At 51.9% G+C, this 18769-nt stretch overlaps 1 protein-coding gene across 1 annotated transcript; it reads left to right on the forward strand.

The window, feature by feature from the left end:
* The first annotated feature begins 361 nt into the window (after positions 1-361).
* On the forward strand, positions 362-17772 carry LOC119106025 (putative G-protein coupled receptor 139). Its single transcript, XM_037229619.1, has 3 exons — positions 362-448; positions 9862-11042; positions 17579-17772. Exons 2-3 carry the CDS (start codon positions 9884-9886, stop codon positions 17770-17772), a joined length of 1353 nt encoding a protein of 450 aa, XP_037085514.1. The 5' UTR covers positions 362-448; positions 9862-9883.
* Positions 17773-18769: the final 997 nt, after the last annotated feature.

Consider the following 18769-nt stretch of genomic DNA (forward strand, 5'->3'; position numbering starts at 1 on the left):
AGTTCCGCAATGAGTGAAGAACTTCAATACCGCTGCAGACTTATGGGGCCGTGGAGAGCGCACTAAGGCCATGTGTAACGGCCCGGCCGCCTGCTCGCCACCGGTCACCACCTGCGTAGCCAGCGCGCCAGCCGGAGACTGGCCGTCGCACCGAGACTGGGCCACGCCACCAGCCCGGGGCGACGGCACAGGGCGGTCAGCCCAGCGGCGCGCACGTCCGCGTCCTCCGGCCGACGGCCGACGCGTCGTCGCCGTCGTCGTCGGCGACGCGGCGCCCGCCGGCCGCACTCGGCGGCCGGCTCCGGTCTCGGGAGGGCGCGCGTGACGGCCCTGGTGCTAACTCGCGAACCGTCGCGTCGCCGTCCCCCTCCCCTCCCCGCCTCCTCCCTCTCGGCTTCCCTCGGCGTCCGAGACGCTGAGGCGGACGTGACGGGACAGCTCAGTGAAGGTGGGTGACTGACAACGGCGCTGCGAATACTATGTGGGTTCGGAAGCTTGGAATTCCGACGATGCTGTCACAAGGGCATTTACACTCATGTGTTTACTAATTTTATGCTAATATTGCCCCACGTGGGCCGTAAGAGCTTCTCCTTCCTCGCTGTACATTTTTTTTAACCATGCGCGTGCTCAGCGTTTATACATGCCATGTTGCCCAAAACATGGGTAAAAAGCGGTTTAGTTCCCCTTAACAATTCATAAACTCTTTCGTTAGCAAGCAATCGAGAGCCTGTTAGGAGACATAAGAAACCATCCAAACGCCTGTTCGCACTTGTTTTTTTTAAGTAACCGAAGCTGAAATTTCGTGATGTTTTTGACCATGCCTTTGCGAGTGAACAGACATCCTTTGCAAATAGAACGGTGTTGTATTTGAACTTTTCTCTGCATTCCTTCCGTTGCATTGGCACAAAATTTGTCACAAATGCGACTCAGTTTTGAAGTGTGCTAGCCTGGTGCTTTGCACGTATATAGTGCAACGTGCACAATCATTGCTTGCACGTACACAATCATTGCTTATTGTTTATTCCCTGAAATAAACAAAGGGTAGGCATCCCACTGACAGTAGTTCGGGTTACGTGACCAAATCACAAGTGACGTTACACGATACAAATCTAAACCATTTAATAATGTTAAACGTAGAAAGATGCAATGGCATATATGCACCCTACAACACAAGCGCAGCACACGCTTTCAAGTCACTGGCCCGAAAAACAGCTGAACAACGACTGTAGTATCGCTTTGGCAATGCCATGAAAATGAACATTCGGGTGCGGCATGCATTCCAGCGCCGCAGTCTGATCTAGAAAGGCGTGCAGAGCTACTCGCATCTGGGCAGGGGCAAGGAAAGCCTTCAGTTGCAAGACCGCTGGAGTTATTTTGGTCATTTATTTCCAGTCAACGCCGTAGGGTCAAACGCGAATGCTCAGGAATTTAGGGAGCTCAGTCAGACCCCTCCCCCCTAGTTTCCGCGCCCTTGCCGCTTGCTTGCCTTTTGTCTTCTCACCGAATCATGGTCCCAACCTGTTGCTTCGACTGAGTTCGACAGCCTGGCGGGTATCGATTTTGCCCTCCGCCGCTGAGGCAGAGGGCCGGCGCTTCTTTCGCTGCGGTGACTGTGTTGATTTTACTTCTAAAAGCCACCTCAGCTGACTGTCAAATTTTAAGGTCTGGTGAAATTGTAGTTATGCATGGCTATTTCATGACCCTTTACCACATACCCTATTTCACAATCAGAAGGAAACGAATTTCTCTGAGACATAAATTTAATGTGTGTCAGTGAATATGCTACTGACACCTCGTGATATATTCTGAAAATCCGATTACAGCCTGAGAGCCGAACCGATTTGCATGAACGAACTTGGAAAGAAAGCCAGGAAAATTTATGTGGGCGTTATCTCGAATTCTCCCATGACAATTTTGAATAAAATCCACTGATATCGACAAGGCTGGCAGCAGTACATTCATATCTGAGGTCCTATTCCTTTTTGGCGCAAACCACGTCCAGTACATGGTCATTTTAAAACGTTGTGCCAAAAGGTAGTTTACAGGTCAGGAAACCACTAACCAAAACATTTGAATTCAGGGATATTGAGGGAGCTGTATCCTGCTGACCACTGATACATGGTACGACTTAAAAGGATAATTGGTGCTGCTAACCGCATACCTGCAATGTTCAGTGCACCTAACGCGCACATTTTAAAAGGGAGAGGCCGGCCTTGTCAAACCAGCAGCCACTTATTTCGCGGCACGCATGCAGTTCCGGTCCAGTTAGAGGTGTACAACGCCCGGTCGGGCTTGGGAGCAACTTTTCATGAGAGATGGAATGGAGCTGTTCACTCCACTTAAATGGGCTTCTTGGTATTCTGCGACGTTTAATCATTTAACTTCGTTTTCCTCGCTCTTTGTCATTCCGAAAACTGCGAAGTGCAGCTGAATTTAAAGGACCCGAGTTTTCCATGTTCCAAATGTGTATATTACAGCGATGCGAAGCCGGCGCGCTGCAGCATTTTCCTTCACCGCATACGGTGAAAAGACATCGCGTTTGTGTCACGTCAACTGCCAGGCAGCAGGTGAAATCTGGTCGAACGCAACTTAACTGTGCTCTGTTTGTACATGTGGACAATGATAAAGCAGTCAATTTGAGGACAACTGGCAAGCCCGGAGACGAGTTGTTCCGAAGCGTATATAGCTGGCGGGAGGACAGTAAGAGCGCATGCAGCAGTGGACTGAACACTGATCAAAATGCATTGATGTCGCAACTGTAGAACCAAAGTTATTTGCACAACTCATACCAACCAGAAACCCTCGTCTAAACATTTGTTCCGCATCCTACTGAGCAAGGAATGCTGTGACAAAAATATTGCAGGAGCACAGCACGGCTCATCAAATTAAGGAAGCTAATGTTTTTCCTAAGCACTCATTTATCCTGGCCGCATTGTATGTCATAACTGTGCGTCATATATTCTAGTAAAACATACGCATGATAGCGCCAGAATTGACAACAAACACGCTTCAGATCTCCAAACGTATTGTTATCTCTCTCAAACGAAACAGACCAGCAGCCGTCCTAGACTTGGCGACACACATCTGACCAAAACCGCCCAGCTGATAGTAATGCAGACAGGCGCCATGATGTCCACCTTGCGGTGGTTTCTTCCGGTTCCGATGGTGGGGATCTTTTTGTCCCACTCCGCCATCGGATGTCTGATTGCAGCTTCCATACGCGTGGCACGCTGTGGTAATGCCATGAAAATGAAAATTCGGATACGGCTCCGATAGCCGGCAGCGCTGCTGAGGTCTGTTGCCCTGATCTGTTGTCTCTGTTGCCCGTGAGGTGGCCGACGGTGCCCACTGTTTAATCGGGATATTTTCCGCCAGGCACTTGGTTCAGAACCAATTCGGTTGAAGTGATTGGGTTTCCAAAAACGTTTCCAATCGCTGATTTAATCGCAACGTAAGATCGAAGGGCAGCACAATTATTGGCACCTCCTGAACTGTGGGAAATGCCACAAAGTTGTGCGCGTGCGATCAACAAAACTCGGCTAACCCAATCCATTTGGCAGTTCATCAGAAACATGGTGAATAGGCCATATTTCACCGGTCAGATGTGAGTCATGGATCGGAAGCGGTCCAAGCAGGGGGTGCCGCTTGACAGAATCGGATGTGAGTCATGGAACGGAGTCGGTCCCAAACAGGGGATGGCCGCCGATCAGAATCAGTAACCTGCTGCGAAAACCAGTAAGATGTTACAGCTTTGGTGTTTATTGCCGTTGCAGTCGTCTGTGCACGACCAAATGAACATGGTTAAGCGGCCTGAGTGTGTCTGGCGGGGCCAGCGGCCGTGCGCTATACCCAATCTACCCGCTGGCGCCTTCCGCAGCGAGGCAAAGTAACAAAACAAACGGCGTTCCGTCTGCCGTCGCAGTGGTGGATTTATTGCGGGATCGAGATTTGTGACGGTTGTTATCGTTTGGAATCATTGCATGAATGGCCCGGGCTTTCATTCGCGGAGACGCTTCAGCAGAGTTAAGCTGGATTGATGCATGGTCCGTGCCAAGAATACACCAGGCGAGGACAATACGACCTAGACGATCCAGAGCGATTCAGACTTCACCGATTAGCAATAGTTATATCCGCCTCTCTAGTTGAATAGGCGTGAGTACGCGGCGAGGTCTGGAAAGTTCAGTGCGTAACTTGCGGAGAACTAGCGGGAACCGATAATTGCACTACATACAGTTTGTGGCGGTAGCGTATGTTGAACAAGCAATTAAATTTCTCAACACTCGCACAAACACAGTTTAAAGCATATCATGTTGACGATAGAGCGGGAAAGGAACACTTCTGGTGCTCAAAGTTATACCTGGGACGCGAAATCTGACCACGGTTGGCCTGCACCGGCGGACCGCTCTCCGGCTGCCTGGCCCGCCCTGAGATGGCCTCTGGCAGGGTTCGCATGCTTGCAGTGGAAAAGTGTTGCCAGATGAGGTTTGCACTTAGATTTCCAAAAGTAAATAGTTCGGCACTTACTTAAGCGATATGAACCGTTTGTCGCAAGAACATCGAGTGTAGGGGATTGCATCGCATCGTTCGATCGCATCGCATCGTTCGATCACATCGCATCGAGTATCGCTCTTTGATTGTGTGCAGTAGAACGGACAAAAGAACTTGAAATTTGAAGCCATCAGCCAAACAAAAGAAAAGAAACAAAAGTGAGTGTAGGTTCAAGGAATTGAGCCAATCGCTTTGTTTTGACAGACAGGCCGATAATGTGATGACGTGGAACGCGATGCCGTCCTCGACCGCGGCGATGGTGGGGAAGGGCTCGGGCAGCTCAGTGACAGATACTCCCGCGTCGCCCTGACGGTGCGGTCAGAACGGTCGGCTTCCGCTACTGATTCGGATGCCGTCATCAGCCTCTCCACGGATATAGCAGGCAGCATCGGCGACGGAAGTCGTGACACCACCTCGCTTGTATGAGACCGCGACGCGGGATCCGCCATCTTGCCCTTCCTTCTCGTCTTTTAGGCTGTACTTTGACGATTTCGTTTCATCATTTTTTTCTGACCGGCTCTATACCCTGCGTTGACAAAAGACTGCAAAAAGCCATGTCCCATGTGGTACCTCAGATATCGATGGTCGTTGTTTTGTTGCATGCATTTCGGAAGGCCGGGCCACGCTACGCGTGCTACCGATGTCCAGTGTCAGGCGGTGGGCGTGGCTTGGTTCTCTCTACCACGGAAGCGGGGCGGTATTCCGCGGCTGCTGTCAAGACACGGTCCACCTGCCGGCAGTTGGACAGACACGGTCCACCTTCCGGCGACTGTCCAGACACGGTCCACCTGCCGGCGGCTGTCCAGACACGGTCCACCTGCCGGCAGTTGTCCAGACACGGTCCACCCGCCGGTGATCGGACAGACACGGTCCACCTGCCGGTGGCTGTCCAGACACGGTCCACCCGCCGGTGACTGTCCAGACACGGTCCACCTGCCGGCGGCTGGACAGCGGCTCGCAGCAGCGCCGTGTTCCGGCCGCCCCGAGCTGGATGTAAAGGGCCGCCGCGTCCGGCCGGCGGCGCTGGGAGGGCGCCCGGCGCGATCACCGCTGAGCCGAGCTAAGCCGACCGAGCCGGCCATTAGCGTCCGCACACAGAGCTGAGGAGCGGAGCGGTGAGGCGCGTGCCCCCCTCCCACCACTCCACTCCACCCCGACCGCCGTAGACCGGCTCGAGTCGAGACATTGCGCACGGCTAACGAATTGCGCGTCTTTGGCAGCGATGTGATGGAGTTCATTTAGACTGGGGTTTGAAAACGATGGAATGTTTTTATGATTTGTGGCTATGTGTCTGACACGCTGAATCCATTAATTTCGATGTTGGTCGTGCTTCTTGCTGTTAGACCCAACGTACCCATATATATATATATATATATATATATATATATATATATATATATATATATATATATACATACATAATTCATATTAATGAATGGAAAAAGTAATACATAACGTGGCCTAGCCTTTCGGTCATGCCTGTTTGCTTTAATGTTGCCAAAACATGATGTTATCGGTTTTGTTGAAAGTTATCAAAAGCTACAGTGCCTGCAGTGTTAAGCTCTTTTGTGTTATTATCTGGTGCTCAGTCCTGATTGGTTGTGACGTCACCGCTAAACCTCGCCACCGGGGCCTTGCTGTTCCATGCCGGTTATCGTTAGGTTGAGCCTGGGTGACCTTGGAATATTGGCCTCACGGTCACATGCACGTTTTGATAAGTTTCGGAGGCCCGGACATTGAACTGAAGGTCTGAAGCATAATGCTGACTAGGCAGTGGCAGTGAAGGTTGCCATGACAAATGGGAGATTTTCCAACCACCTTGGCGTCATGTCCTCGCGACCTTGGGGTCGTCCACTATTAGAGGCCAATGACATTGGTCGCGTTTGCGTCAGGTAACAGTCCGCAGCGCAATACCGACCGGCCATCGCTCCTGTCATCATAGACGGCGGGTCAGCGTTCCAAAACGCTGGCCATGCCATGACGGGTCAGGGGCGTGGAACGCTGGCCATGCTAGGGTGGGTCAGGGGCGCGAAACGCTGGCCATTCCAGGGTGGGTCAGGGACGCGAAACACGAAGCAGGACTGGGCGTGCCATGGTGGGTCTGGGGTGCGAGACGCTGGCCACTGCTGTCATAGGTGATTTACGACGCAGTATGCTGAGACTATATGGCGTCACCTGCCCCTTAACCCGGTGGGAATGGACTCCATTAAGAGGTCTTCCAAGTGTTAGTCCTCGGTGAGTCTTCAGATGGAGTTCTCCAGATACGGTGTCCGGTAAATAAGTCGATTCGTGGTTTGTCGAAGGCCTTATTATCAACTGTTTAAATGACAACTTCTATATTGACGACATGTAAAATGATGACGTGCCAAAAGTCGAATCGGCGACATGGCCAACTGCAAAACGGCGACATGGAAGACTGGTGACGCGTCAAAATGGTGAACGGCCCAATAACGAGCTGCAAAAAATGGTGATATACCAGAAAGTCAAGAAACCAAAACGGTGAACTGCAAAATGGTGACACGTGCAAAAGACAACATGCTAACTTGGCGAAAGGATAAAACGTGGGCTGCTTATAGAGAACGTTCCACATTTGAAGATGCTGAGGCAAACTTTAGACATGATGTGAAACGCCTTCCATGTCACCGATCACCAGCACCGAACCCGAATTCATCGCTATGTTGCAATTCGCCATTTAGCCGTTCGCCAATTTGGCATATCGACATTTTTACTCGTGACCATTTTACAACTCGCCATCATGCCTTTCGCTCTGTTGTAATGTCAATTTTTACATTTCGCCTTTCGGCCTTGCGACTCTTTATCGCTTCGACTTGTTTACATGCCGCCATTCCGCAGTCGGTGTACAGCAGTCGAACGAAAAGACACTCGCCAAATGGGATTTTTGACTTGTTGTCTTAGAACCTAGAGCTGTAGAACTTAGCTAGAGCTATAGAACTTAGCTAGAGCTATAGAACTAAGCTACCTTGGCATCACTTTCCCACGGGTTGTTTTTCATATCATTGTGAGTCGTGTCTTCTTCACGAACTACCAACGCTTCTCCAAAAACCACGAGCAGATGAAGACAAAATCACACGATCATTGGCACACCTGGTTAAGCACATGTTACCACCATAGTAGCCAATGCAAAGCTTACACAGAATCAAATAACCATCGTGATGCATGTGAGATAATTTGGCGAAAAAGTGCATCTGATCTCATCCCATTGCTGCATTAAACCCATATGCTGTTTTATTTACCCATCTCACCAGATATTGCCAGGTCGGAATATCAAACCATCAATATGCATCGAACGAAATGAGGCGCTCAACGTCCGTGAATGTTCGAGACAAAATCTGGTAATCAGCTTAATTACGCGCTTTGCTGGCAACAAAAGAGCGCGTGAAATTGGTGCCATTCAAAGTCCGATAATATTACACATGTGAGATACGATAACACGCACCGCCTTCCCATGTCAAACTTTGCCTTCCCCTGGGCCACCAGTGGGCCGCCGGACTTTCACCGGCTTTCTCTGCTGTGGGGAAACGGCCCCTTCGCGGCGGTGGGAGCAGCCCTGACTTTCTAACGTCAGGCCATGAACGACAGGAATCGTTGCCATGGAATGGCTGTACTGGAATCGCAAAATTTATTCTGGATGCGACACAATTCACGAGAAGCGTGGCTCCTTTGTGTGTGGATGTCGGAATGCTGATGCGACTTGGCCTCTTGGCTAGAACCAACATCTTTGTAACTGCCGCAACATTCAGTGATAGGTTCCAAATTATTTTGCGAGTACGGTCGTTTGCTTGACTTACGGTTAACCACAGTTTATTGGCCTTCACATCATTCCCATAGCATTCGTGGTGCATCCCCCCTAATCATGCAGTGACGCTGAGGACGTGCCTTCCGGCCCTAGACCGTGGAGTTCCCCCGGTCGTTGGCTCTGGTGACGCACGCTCCTCACGTGACCATCTGGACCTGGTCTTATCTCAAGTGGCCGGCCTCCGCGCCGTGATGAAGCCGCTTGTGTACAGACCGGGCTCACTTTGCTGTATTCACTCCGTGAGGCCCCTACGACGTGCGCGAGCGAGCGCGGGGTGGGGACCGGGGCGTTCAAAAGCCACTGGCTGACACGGGTTCAGCGTTAGGAAGACGGGTTCTCAATGGCGTCGTACGACGTTACCCTTCATTCAGAATTCTGATGAACCATATTTTCCACGCGCGCCGTCTGGCGCTATTTGTGCTCCCCCTCGGTATCGACCGCGCCGCGTGACTGGGCGACGCCAGCCTCCGTCACGGTCAGCTGGCCGGCCACTCAGCTGCCGCCAGCTCTGCGGTGCCGCCGCGCAGTACGCTCTTCTGTCTTCGCCACATGCGCGTCAGCTTCCAGGGATGCACGCTTCCTCTGCTGTTTGGCTGAGCCTCCATGCGGATTGGTGCCTCGTTGGATGCTCTGCGGAGCGCATTAAATCGCGGCTGTGTCGGCAGCTGTCTGCGAACCGGACGCTAATGGTCAGTCGTCGATACCGCTGCGTCGATAAACCACTCGCAAAGTTTCGAATGTCCCCTACTAATGTCAGGACCCGTTCGAAGAGCTGCCGCCCATTCCACGTCATCAGCTCAATGTCAGCATGAATCTCTAGCCAAGATCACGGCCCTTGCAGCCATGCAGCAAAGCTATTGGGAAGGCACATGTAACCAGAGTCCTTGATCTTCTCAGCGCAAGAGGACCTTCTATTACTTTACTTTTAAAGGACATCGATGGGCGGTGCTCCCAGATGACAATTTGAAGCCAACCTGTAAGGTCATTGGAGAGAATTGCCGCCGCCCTCATCTGCTCCGGTGACGCCGTGGGTACTTTGTCCGACAGAGACTGCGAGGGTTCTGATGTTTGCACCAGTTGTCCGGCAGGGACTGGAAGGCTCCTGACATGCGTCCCTTTTGTCGGGCAAAGACTGGGAGGCTCCTGACATGTGTCCCTTTTGTCGGACAAAGACTGGAAGGCTTCTGACATGTGTCCCTTTTGTCGGACAGAGACTGGAAGGCTCCTGACATGCGTCCCTTTTGTCGGACAGAGACTGGAAGGCTCCTGATGTGTGCCCCTGTTGTCAGACAGAGACTGGAAGGCTCCTGACATGTGCCCCTGTTGTCAGACAGAGACTGGAAGGCTCCTGACGTGTGCCTCTGTTGTCCGACAGAGACTGGAAGGCTCCTGACATGTGCCCCTGTTGTCGGACAGACTGGAAGCCTCCTGATATGTGCCCCTGTTGTCGGACAGAGACTGGAAGGCTCCTGACGTGTGCCCCTGTTGTCCGACAGAGACTGGAGGTCTGCACTCCACATGAGGCCAGACATGTCGATGAACATCGAAGTGCGGACGAACGCTCAGGCGTTCCTACACATCATGCTGAAGCGGATGAACCTGACGCTGAGCGACTGGGAGGCGTTCACCAACCAATCGGGGGTGTCGGACGACCTGGGCGACACCACGGCAGCCCGCAGTGAGGACATCTGCGGGGAGGGAGTGCGCTGGCTGCGCGACTCTTACCGGCCGCTGCACGGCTACCTCGCCCTCGTCGTCTGCGTCTTTGGCTCCGTCGCGAACCTCATCAACATCGTGGTGCTGACGCGGAAGGACATGCTGTCGTCGACGAACATCATCCTGACCGGCCTGGCCGTGGCTGACATGGCCGTGATGCTCGAGTACATCCCGTTCGCCTTCCAGCACTACATCGAGGGCACCGATCAGTTCTCCTACCCCGCCATCGCCTACGTCCTTTTTCACGCGCATTTCGCGCAGGTGTTCCACACCGTGTCCATTTTCATGACGGTGATGCTGGCCGTGTGGCGTTTCCTCTCGATCGTGCATCCTGCCCTAGCTGTGCACTGCTGCACCATGAAGCGGTCCATCATCTTCATCGTCGCGGCTTACCTCGTGTCCCCCATCATCTGCATCCCGTCCTACTTCACCTTCGCCGTGCACAGCCGGCCGGCGGGCGGCGGCACCATCCTATACAGCATCGACATCAGCGACGTCGGTCGTCGGCACCATGGCCTGCTGAACCGCGCCAACTTTTGGCTATACTCGGTGCTCATCAAACTCGCACCTTGCCTGGCCCTCACCTACTTTTCGATTCGGCTGATCCGCGTCCTGCTGGAGACGAAGCGGCGCAAGCAGCGGCTCATGACCGGGTGCCGGGTCCTCAGTGCCGATCACCACCTGGTGCAGGGCACGCGCCAAACGGACCGCACCACGCGCGTGCTGGTGGCCGTGCTGCTGCTCTTCCTGCTGACGGAGTTCCCGCAGGGCATCCTGGCGCTGCTCTCGGGCATCCTGCAGGATCGCTTCTTCCGCACCTGCTACCTCCACGTCGGCGAGCTGCTCGACATCCTGGCGCTCACCAACTCCGCCGTCAACTTCCTGCTCTACTGCCTGATGAGCAAGCAGTTTCGCGACGCGTTCCGCTCGCTCCTGCGGCCGCTGCTGCGAAGCGACCGGCAGCGAGAGGCGTCGCCCCGGCCCGGCCGCAAAGTTCCACAGCATCCCTCTGGTGGTCCTCAACACCAACTACCACGCAGGTGTGAGCCGGCCCGGGCCAGCGGCAGATCGGCCTCGGTCGAGGGCGAGACTGGGCGGCGTCGGCACGTGCAGGGTTCGAGTTAGGGAGGTCAGGGCGGACCGCAGGCTAAAATCGAAAGCCCGGCCGGTGGTGAGGGTCTGGATAACAGTTCGCGTGGACAGGGAGGGCTTCAGAATGTTCAGGGCTTAGCCATTACTGGTCCACGAATAATCCAGAGGAAAAAGCTGTGATCAGAGGTGCACAGTTGTAACTTGCCGCGCGGCAGCTGTGCTGTGGGATGCATGGTAACTGAGCGTACGACAATCGGCGGCTGTATTGAAGCGCTGTCTGTTAACATTCCTTATCGACATTGGGAATTGCTCAAGGACATAAAAATCCCTAGCTTTGTAAAAGACCGAGGGCTTGTTATATCTTTGATTCTAAGGGATGCTCCCAACTTTTCTACAGGGTTAGTGATTGAAGCGTAGGAGCATTGTGGCCCATACATTGGGAATAGTTTAGCCACTGAAATGTGCTGTATGTGCTTGACAGTTGACCAACTCAGGACTTGGTAGAATACACTTCCAGGTATTTTTCTAACGGCTACCTTACTTAATATTCATGCTTGTGAATGTCTGTGCGCATACCCCTCCTTATGCTTACTTGTACGTCTTTACCTCCCTATCGTTGTGGAATGAACATTCACTTTTTCAAACAGATCCGTAGACCATTGCATGTTTTGTGAGTCGGGGTTCGCATAGCTCGGTGTAACTTTTATGTATCGGGGGAAGGGGGGCGGGGGCGAATATATTTGTCCGCGTGTTATTTCCTCAGGATGAACACATACTGGTTTATTATCCGCTCGTTTCAGTGCGATGTGGCCCATACGCTACATTTAAGCCCCGAGTGGCTTTGTAACGCTTCCTCGATGACTACGTCTCGGCCTGTAGAGGCTATCTTTCATGTACATCTAAAAAAGTGAGCATCTCACTTCACCGACAATCAACGCGCGCACAGTAGTGCACGCCTTTTTGCGTCGTCGTTCGGATACCTTCGTACGCAATGCAGGGACATTGCGTGCGCCGTGCAGGGACATGGCACAACCACTGGTCCACCATAGCCAGGGAGCTCCAGCCTAGTATGGCTACCTTCTGACATTGTTGCGTATTCCACCGCGGTCACGTGACCAGCGCCGTTCCGCTATGTGCGGTAGGGTGGGCGCACGCGGGGTCCGCGCACCGCCGCGACCGGCGGCGATCACGGGGGCGCCGCGCCGCGCCTCTGGGGGCGATGTTGTCCGTGCTGTTGTGGGCAGGGAATGCTGTTGTCCGCTCTGTTGTGCGCAGGGGACGATGTTGTCCGCTCTGTTGTGCGCAGGGGACGATGTTGTCCGCTCTGTTGTGCGCAGGGGGAAATGGCCGTGTCGGCGGGATGTGCTCGCGTCATATCTGTCGCACTGTGGCAGTGTGCAAATGTAACTGGCGTGTTGAAAAAATACAAGTATTTGAGATTGTTTTCTTGCTCCAGAAAGAAGATTGCATAGACATAACCTGCACAAACTCAACCGCCCATATAACACAAATGAATGGCCATTCCATGTTTACAAATCCCAACGTAGCGGTAGAGCCCGGATGAATGGTATCCACCATTTGTACCGTATCTTAATGGTGAAAATAGATTCCACAGAGCCCAAACTGATCGCCTGGCCCCAGCAACCGGGCAAACGGAGTGTCGTCAAAATTTAAGTCTTTGTCTTAGACGGCCGCCGTATCACACACAACTTCTGACTATCGGCGGTATGAGGAGAAACGTAAGAAGTGATGAAATACATGAATGAATCCTTGTAGAAAACATAACATCCAGCAAAGCTTGGCTCTTCCGATATTGCTGTTAGAGCCTCTTGCAAGTTAGAGCCTCGACATAGGATGTTATGAATACTGGACAACGATACATTTGCCAGCGATGTATTTGATAGAAACGACAGGGGCTCTGCCCACTGCTAAAAAGTTTTCAATTTAACACAAAAAATTGGCATATTTTCCTAGTCAAAATGGCATCGTGTCTTTTGTTAACAGCTTCCTCTTTGCGCAGCACCAATACCGCAAGCGCTTGGCCCGCACGATCTCTATGGGAACGGAGTACCATGCGGGGACTCTCCCGTTATGATGTCGTTTTACTACGGGGCTTCACGGCCGAGGGCAGAGTATGGAAGCCCGTTCACACCTGAAGGACTACTAACAAAATCCGCAGCGAACTCGTTTTACCTACAACTTGTGCCTTGCGTGCGCCTTACCGGTCAGCGTTCTCAAAACGAATGTGCCACAATTGAGAGATATTGAGGCAAGCATTAGCTATAATGAATACGTTCAGTTGTAACAATTCGTATGTTTTGAAGTGCAAAACACCGCTTAGACAACAAACTCTCGGTGTTTAGCATACATGCTCCTCAATACGTCATTATTTGATGGCGTCATGGGAGGTTCGTATGACGTCAGGGGATGCCCAACTGGTCATGGGAAGCTCCTATCGTAACGGACGGGCTGACTCACACGTACTGCTTCAGCTTCTCGAGATGCATCGGGCTGTCGGTGCGGTGTCGGCAGAACACAAATATCGTTACGTGCGCGCGTTGTGGCCTTTTCTCGTGGTGTTTCTGCATATCAGTCCGTTGTTTTGTATTCTCTACTTGTGTTCATATGCTCGGTTATGTGCGGTTTTGTTATGTCATTGGATCCCCAGTCTGATTTCCAACATAATCAGCATCACTGTCCAACTTCCCGAACTCCGTAGCACAAAACGTTATTGATGTTGAAAACTGGCGCCGCATGCACAATATTACTTTATAGCCAATTGGACTTGTTGGTACCAAAAATCGTGCTGTACGTCAGGCGCGAATAGTTCGATAAATATCTTTCTGTTAGCCCGGAGCACCACACGGCCAAAGGGGTGGCAGCACCTGTGTGACGTTTGTCTGGTGTCACGCATGCCCGGGTGACCTTGGAATAGTCAACATGAAAATATCTGCACAGGTTCGCGGGCGTATGGCTTAGAAGCCAGCGGGTTTTAAGTCTTAAGAAGGGCTGGGCCGTGACCTGCAATGAATGATCTTCAAGGCTATCTCAGTTCAAAATCCCACGCAAAAGTGAAACACTATCTTTAAAAATAGCACTCTATTCCGCAATAGTTGGCGGCTGCAAAGTATGCAGCGGATTCTGCAGTCATTCCGTAGATGTGAACGGACCTAAGGGGCAGCGTGTTAGGTGTATGAGGTTTGCAGGTGCTTAAATGTTTTTCTTCTTTTTGTGAAGAGCCTGTTCCATAAAAAGTGATGTTATATCATTACTCTATTGTCGTGAAGTTTCCGGCGTTAAGATAGCCTCCCGCGATTAAGATTTTGTGGTGTTATCTTACTTTTTGTATGACGAAATTACTCAGCCACATAATTCCTAGCTTGCTCTAGCATACGCATATGCAGAAATTGTTTGCCCCCGCCATGCCCCGCGTCGAGACCAAGTAAATGGAACAATAGAGAATCGAACAATGAACCAACGGGCCATGAAAGTCCTTGGCCACGTCACACACATAGACATGGCTTATGTAAGAGCACATGCTACTGCGCATTGCCACCGGAATGTGACACCGCAGGACTGGTGTCAGAAGGGAAATTAATCATTGGTCTGCTGGTAAATACGTGTGCCAACTGAGCCGACGCCACACTGTGCCACAAAAACCAACACCAGCCGAGCTTTATGGTGCTGGAATTAGATCGGAAACCATGGATGGGTGTATAATGTAGCGGGGTTAACGTGTAAAAAATGTTAAATACTTATAAAACATCTAGAAAATACAATATATATATATATATATATATATATATATATATATATATATATATATATGCAGTTCGCTTGAATCTTGAAACCCATCACATAATGAATTTTGCAATATTGCAAAATGTGTACAACCTGCATAAAAATGCTATAGATATGCCCAAACGCTAAAAGGGGTATCTACGGGTGTCCGAATATATGGTAAGCATGCTGACATGAGGTAGAAATTAGCTTGGCTGCATATCAAAACTTTGTTGTATTTTTTTCCATCAGAAAAAGCGTAATCAAAACTCTTTTGGATTGAATATATGGCATGCAACACCCAGCTGGTATACTTCTAAGCGGCATATCGTGGGTGTGGTCAGGTCAGTTCTCAGCGCATTTTACAGTCGGTTGGCTCTCAGGAGCATGCCTCTCACGGAGACGCAGTCATAGTCTGTCACAGACTATGGCCAGTGACAGACTCTGAGTGATGACACGCAGTGCGAGCAATCGCGTGCTCGCTCAAAAGCTCCGAGAGTCATCCGGCTCAGGCTTCTCCTCCGTCTATGGCCCGGACTTTGTCATCGCCTGAGTGGATCGGGAGCGGCTGCTCCACATATGACCCAAGGCCGAAATAATACTTAAGAAGTTAGCTGAGTAGCCAACGAATGATTGAACTGCTCGGGCATTATAGGGCTTGACCTTGAGACGAAGCACACGGACGATTGAACGAGTGTGTGGGTGCGGACTCACGACAGGTTAAAGGACAAGAAGCGCGGTTGGAGAGGGGTTGGGTGGGGAAACAGGCGCCGTCTTTGCCATCCAGCAAATGTGACCCACGAGCCGGGTCCACAACAATGCCGGCTCGGCGCAGGGCAGCGACGCACCGCCACGAGCGAAGGACACGCTGGGCTGTTCCGCTACCCGGACGAGGACGAGGTACCCACCCCGGACCCCGCCGTTCGCACGGAATACGCTATCACTCAGTGAGGTAAGAAACGAACGTTTGCGGTGCGTCTCAGTGAGCCGTGTATTTTGAATCATCTCGCGCGATGTCATTGTGCGGCTGTTACACCACCAATGGTAAAGCGTGGATGAGAAAATAAACGAATTATTTAGGTGCACGTGCGTCACTGAAGAGATAAAGACTCTGGGCAAATGCGTGCGCCTGGCGAGGAAAGATACTAACCTAGAAGTGGGCGCTGCTCTGAATGGACCTCGATGGGTTTTTCTGTAAACACGACTGCTGGACAGCATATCTACCGAGCTACTGCAGGGGGCAAGCAATAGCAGCGGAAGTGCGGAGGTGGGAGGGAGAACACCAATAAAGCTGTTTTTTAGGCGTTCAGGTTAAGGCGTTTTTAGAAGAAATAATTAAATGCTTTCCAGGGTTCTTCACCATTCGATTTTTCTGGCTGCGCATGTCGTACGCGACACACTGCCCGGCCGATACAGCACCATAGGCATGTGACTGGCAGGTTGCCACACAAATGTAACAAACCGCTTTCACGCAACGTATGTACCGTACATTTCAAAAGTCTATGGAAGATGCTCACTAAAAAATTCATGGTTCGGTGTCGGCAACACCCCCGAGGCAGTTGTTGTCGAGGACATTTTGTCGTATTGTCTTGTATGCTTCTTGTACTTTTGAGCTTAATTATTTGCCTACATGTGTTCCTTTAAACGAATTCAACGAACCGATTGATTCACTCCATCGATTTGTGCTGAGAATTGTGAAAATGGAACGGTGATAAAATGCATAAATATAATACAAAAATGTTCAATGCTCCATAGTAGCTATGACAGGTTATGTTTTATTCGTGTCACTTGAACATACAATTTTGTATCACCTTTCAAAAATGCATATCTTTTGCTGTTCACGCATAACGAAAGCTGCGAGCAGTCATCTAGCAGTGTGTAATGATCAGGAAAAATATACATATAACCCATTGTTCTTCAGAACCACCAGCTTCCTCTCCGACTCCTCCTGGACCGCCACCTCCTTGCCCTGCGGAATCGCTGTCCCAATCAACGCACAATCCTGCTGCTGGGCCCATGGGCAAAACCCAAGAGGCAGTAAGAGGCGCAGTACGCTCCACGCCGCATCTTCGAGACCATCTCCTACTGCTCCCAGCAGGGCCTGGTGTCTCATCGCCGAGACGAGGAGAAAGGGAATGTGCTGCGGCATCTGGCGACAGCAGCGAGGCGAGACCCACAGCTTTCTCGCTGGCTGACGCGGCAGCTGCATTTTACGTCGCCAGAAGCCCCGGCTGAAGAGCAGCTGACGTCAGCTGACGCTGACAGCGACTCGGAGGGCTGTTGTCGACGTCTCTGACGCAGACTTATGCGCGCGGATCGTGTGTGAGCCCACCGACAACACCAGACGGGAGCAGATGGCGGTGCGTCTTCGCTACGTCACCAAGGAATTGATCGCGAAGCGGGTGTTCGTCGGCCCCCACCAGACGGACAGCCCGACCGGCGAAGCCCTGCCTCCGCTGCTCTGCACGAGGTGGTGCTGTTACAGCGCGAGGCGTCTCGCGGTCCTGGGAGCGGGTGACGCGCGCTGTTGCGCCCCTGGACGTCGACCGCCGAGGCTCAGGGGTGAGAGGCGACCCCCGCGACGTCTGTGCGGGGTCCGAGCCAACCCACCCCGCAATCCCTGAGGACGGCTACAGGAGAGTGCATGTGGAAACCGCAAACTCTCTGGTCTCGTTACTGAGATCCGCGGTCGGTACGAGTCCGACGTGCCGACGGCGGCCACGGCCGAGCGCGCCCTCCTGACAGAGGACGACCAGACGCTAGCCGAAGCGGCCCAGTTCCACGGCCAGGACGAGCACCGGCTTCCCTGGCGGACGTAGTGCGGAAGAAAGGCACTCGACTGGCTTTTTTAGATGCCGTTGTTGCCCTGCTGAAGCAGCAGGTGCTGGGAGAAGTCCTGACAGTTGCTTCCACGCTGCTCCGTCTCATGTTGACGGCCCCTGTGACCACCTGCTCAGCTGGGCGGACGTTCAGCCTGCTCTGAAGCGTGATTAGCTGGCTTCGATCCACCATCAGCCATGAGCGGCTCAGCCACGCTGGCATCCTATCCACCTATCCTGACCACATATCCAGACCTCCTGGATTCACTGGACCTCGAGGCCAAGGTTAAGCTGTACGTGGCGCAGTCAAGCCAGCGTGTGAACACGTTCGGCCGTTGGTGATGGTGTTTGCAAGAGACTATAACCCAGTCACGGCGAGCTGAGGGGGAGCTAGCATTACTTGTAATGTCGACCGTGTTGTTTTCACGACCCTAGGCATCCACTCCCGGGTATTGCGGGCACACAGCACTACCGCTGTGGCGCGTGGTCCTGAGTGAGATGAAGCGATGCTTTGCTGTTTCTGACGCCTAACTTATTGCCTCCATTCCTTCTGTCGCATTACAAGTGCAATACTGCCGTGCACGCGCCGTGTAGGACGTTCCTATGATGCAAAGAACTTGTGATGGAGTGATGTTTTGTTATTCTAGTGTGGGAGTTGCTGGCCTCACTCTTCTTGTGATATTGCTGGTGCCGTGAATGGTGCGCGCGGTGTGGTTCACATTTTCCTGAGATGCCGCAAGTCGTACAAAGGAGGACTTTTTTCTATGTCTGCTATATCCGTCACTGTTCGGCACATGTGGAAAATGTCGTCGTCGTTTGAACTCAGCTTGTGGTTTTGGTTCCCATGATGTTTGTTTCTAGTCACCGACGATGGCAGTAATTTTGCGTATAAATCTAGAATAAAATTTGTTGCCGGTCAGTCTCTAGTGCGATGTTTGTGCGTGATACACTATATCGGTGAAATCATGTACTAAACCAGTTCATCGGTGACCCCTCA

This window comes from Pollicipes pollicipes, unplaced genomic scaffold, assembly GCF_011947565.3.
Source record: "Pollicipes pollicipes isolate AB1234 unplaced genomic scaffold, Ppol_2.1 Scaffold_6138;HRSCAF=7277_pilon_pilon_pilon, whole genome shotgun sequence".
Classification (NCBI taxonomy): domain Eukaryota; kingdom Metazoa; phylum Arthropoda; class Thecostraca; order Pollicipedomorpha; family Pollicipedidae; genus Pollicipes; species Pollicipes pollicipes.